Source organism: Nicotiana attenuata, chromosome 12 (assembly GCF_001879085.1).
Source record: "Nicotiana attenuata strain UT chromosome 12, NIATTr2, whole genome shotgun sequence".
In the NCBI taxonomy this organism is placed as follows: Eukaryota; Viridiplantae; Streptophyta; class Magnoliopsida; order Solanales; family Solanaceae; genus Nicotiana; species Nicotiana attenuata.
In genome coordinates, this window is record NC_032000.1 from 7328485 (window position 1) to 7331169 (window position 2685).

At 34.9% G+C, this 2685-nt stretch overlaps 1 protein-coding gene across 1 annotated transcript in view; it reads left to right on the forward strand.

The window, feature by feature from the left end:
• The window catches only part of LOC109235853, a 21414-nt gene continuing 19911 nt past the window's right edge, over positions 1183-2685 (forward strand). Inside the window, exons 1-2 of the mRNA XM_019402101.1 lie at positions 1183-1888; positions 2055-2285. Coding sequence (XP_019257646.1) covers positions 1183-1888; positions 2055-2285 — 937 coding nt within the window. The remainder of the gene's footprint in view (positions 1889-2054; positions 2286-2685) is intronic.

The window sequence follows — 2685 nt, forward strand, 5'->3', positions numbered from 1 at the left end:
TGTGTGGTTAAGAAATTATTTTTGCCTACATTAAACTCTGTATTCACATTTATTTCAAGTACATACATTATGATCTCAAGCATCAAATTAAATAATAAGTAACAGAATAAAAATAATTCAAATACATATACTTGAAATAAACTTCAACAAAAAATATAATTTGCATAGTACTATACCCATACTAATAAAGCACTACTACTTCAAGAAGTTCACTAGCAATGAACTATTCAAAACCGAATGTATTTATAACAATAAACGTCACAATCGTTAAAAAAATCTTCATCATTCGCGTCAATAGGTCAAATTCATTTGTTGCCACCATTTCCAATTGCATCATCCGCATTTTCCTACACAATCAAAATGAAATTAAAAATTAGAAAAAAAACCTATATATAGTATGCATTGGTTATAACAACATGTCTTATTAATAATTAATGAGGTTTATTTCACTACTAAAGCATAACTAAGTCAAACACAGAAAAAGAGGTGCAAGCCAAGGAGAAGCAAAAACGTGAATTAATAACCTGATTACATCCCAATATCTCAGAAAGCTTTGCCAAACCTAACGATTTGGACCATTAAACTTCCTGAGGCTTCACCATACATACCCTTTAACAGAGGATCATTCAAGGGAACCTCTTGAACTCATTCTTGACCAAATGGCTAGAACAAAAAGAACAATGATTTTTTCAAGAGTGTCAGCAGCTATGAACCTGTAGTTCATTGCATAAGGATTGTTGGAAGCAATGAAGTGAATGTTAAAATTATAATAAACTTGTTTCATTAGTTCACATTTATATTAAATATGTTTAGATTAGTTCATATTAGTATGAGATGTATGAACAAGTGTAGACTAATGTGAACTTCGTTATATGTATGAACTAGTGTAGACTAATGTGAACTTCATTATGAGATGTATGAACTAGTGTAGACTAATGTGAATTTAGTTAGTGTGTTTACATGAAGTTTAGGCTAGATACATGTAGGAGTTCTACTATAAATACCCATGTATGCTAGCCATTTGGAACAAGTCAAGTTGAATGAAAAATATCATTTCTTCTCCATTCTTAAAGTGAGTTGTGAGTGTTTGAGTGTTTTGTTGTCTTGCTCTCCCAAATTATTTTTTTTCCAACATTTGGTATCAGAGCCGGTGTGGTTGAAGACAACAAACTTGGAGAAAAGATGACGAATTCTAACGGAACACCATTCCAAGTTCCTATGCTTACAAAAGAGAACTATGGAAATTGGTGTATTCGAATGAAGGCCTTGCTTGGTGCCTATGATGTTTGGGAACCAGTAGAGTCCGGTGTTGATGAAGCAGAAGATGTCGTTGCCTCAAAGAAGAAGGATCAAAAGGCACTCACTCTCATCCATCAAGGTTTGGATGACAAGATGTTCGAGAAGGTTGCAAATGCAACAACCTCCAAGGAAGCATGGGATATTCTTCAAACTTCTTTTAAAGGTTTGGACAAAGTGAAAAAAGTTCGCCTCCAAACCTTAAGAGGAGAGTTTGAATCATTGCATATGAAGGAAAATGAATATGTTGTGGATTATATTTCGAGAGTTCTGGCTATTGTCAATCAAATGAAAAGATATGGTGAAGAGTTGAAAGACGATAGGGTCGTGGCAAAAATATTACGATCCTTAATTTCAAAATTTGATTTTATTGTTGTTGCCATTGAAGAGTCCAAAGACTTGGACACCATGACCATAGACGAGCTTTCGAGTTCCTTGCAAGCACATGAAGAGAAGTTGAAGAAACCGAAAGAAGAATCGGTTGAACAAGCGTTGCAAGCAAAATTTTCTTTCAAAGAGAAAGATGAAAGGCGTGGCTCGCAACAAAGAGGCCGTGGAAATGGAAGAGGTCGTGGTAGTGGCGGAAGAGGAGGTAGTCAACCACTTTCAAGTAGAGAAAATAAAGGCCAAGACTTTAATTCAAGAAGAGGTCGTGGAAGAGGGAAAGGATGGAGGCAAAAATCAAGGAAGGTATGACAAATCAAATATTGAATGTTATACTTGTCATAAATTTGGTCATTTTTCTTGGGAATGTAAAGATAACTTTGAAGAGAAAAATAATTTCGTGGAGAGCAAAAATGAAGATGAAGATGCCACCTTGCTTCTCGCATGCAAAGGAGAAGAAAGTGTCGAGAAGCACCGATGGTACCTTGATTCCGGTGCAAGTAGCCATATTTGTGGAAAGAAGGATTTATTTGTGGAACTTGAAGAGTTGAATCGTGGCACAATCACTTTTGGAGATTCTTCACGTGTTAAAATCAAAGGAAAAGGTACGATTTTAATTCGCTTGAAGGATGGAAGTCATCAATTAATTTCTAATGTTTTATATGTGCCGGAGATGAAAAGTAACATTTTGAGTTTGGGACAACTTTTGGAGGAAAATTATGACATTCATTTGAAAGATAAAAAGTTGTTTATGAGAGATGAAAAAGGAGATTATTAGCTAAAGTTCCTATGGCTAATAATAAAATGTTCATTTTAAATCTTCAAAATGATGCTCCAAGATGCTTACTTTCATGTGCCAAAGACTCCTCTTGGCTTTGGCATATGAGATTTGGTCACTTGAATTTTGATAGCTTAAGGTTGATGGATAAGAAACGATGGTGAATGGATTGCCAAGTATAATCATCCACCAATTTGCGAAGGATGTATCTTTGGAAAGCAAGCTAG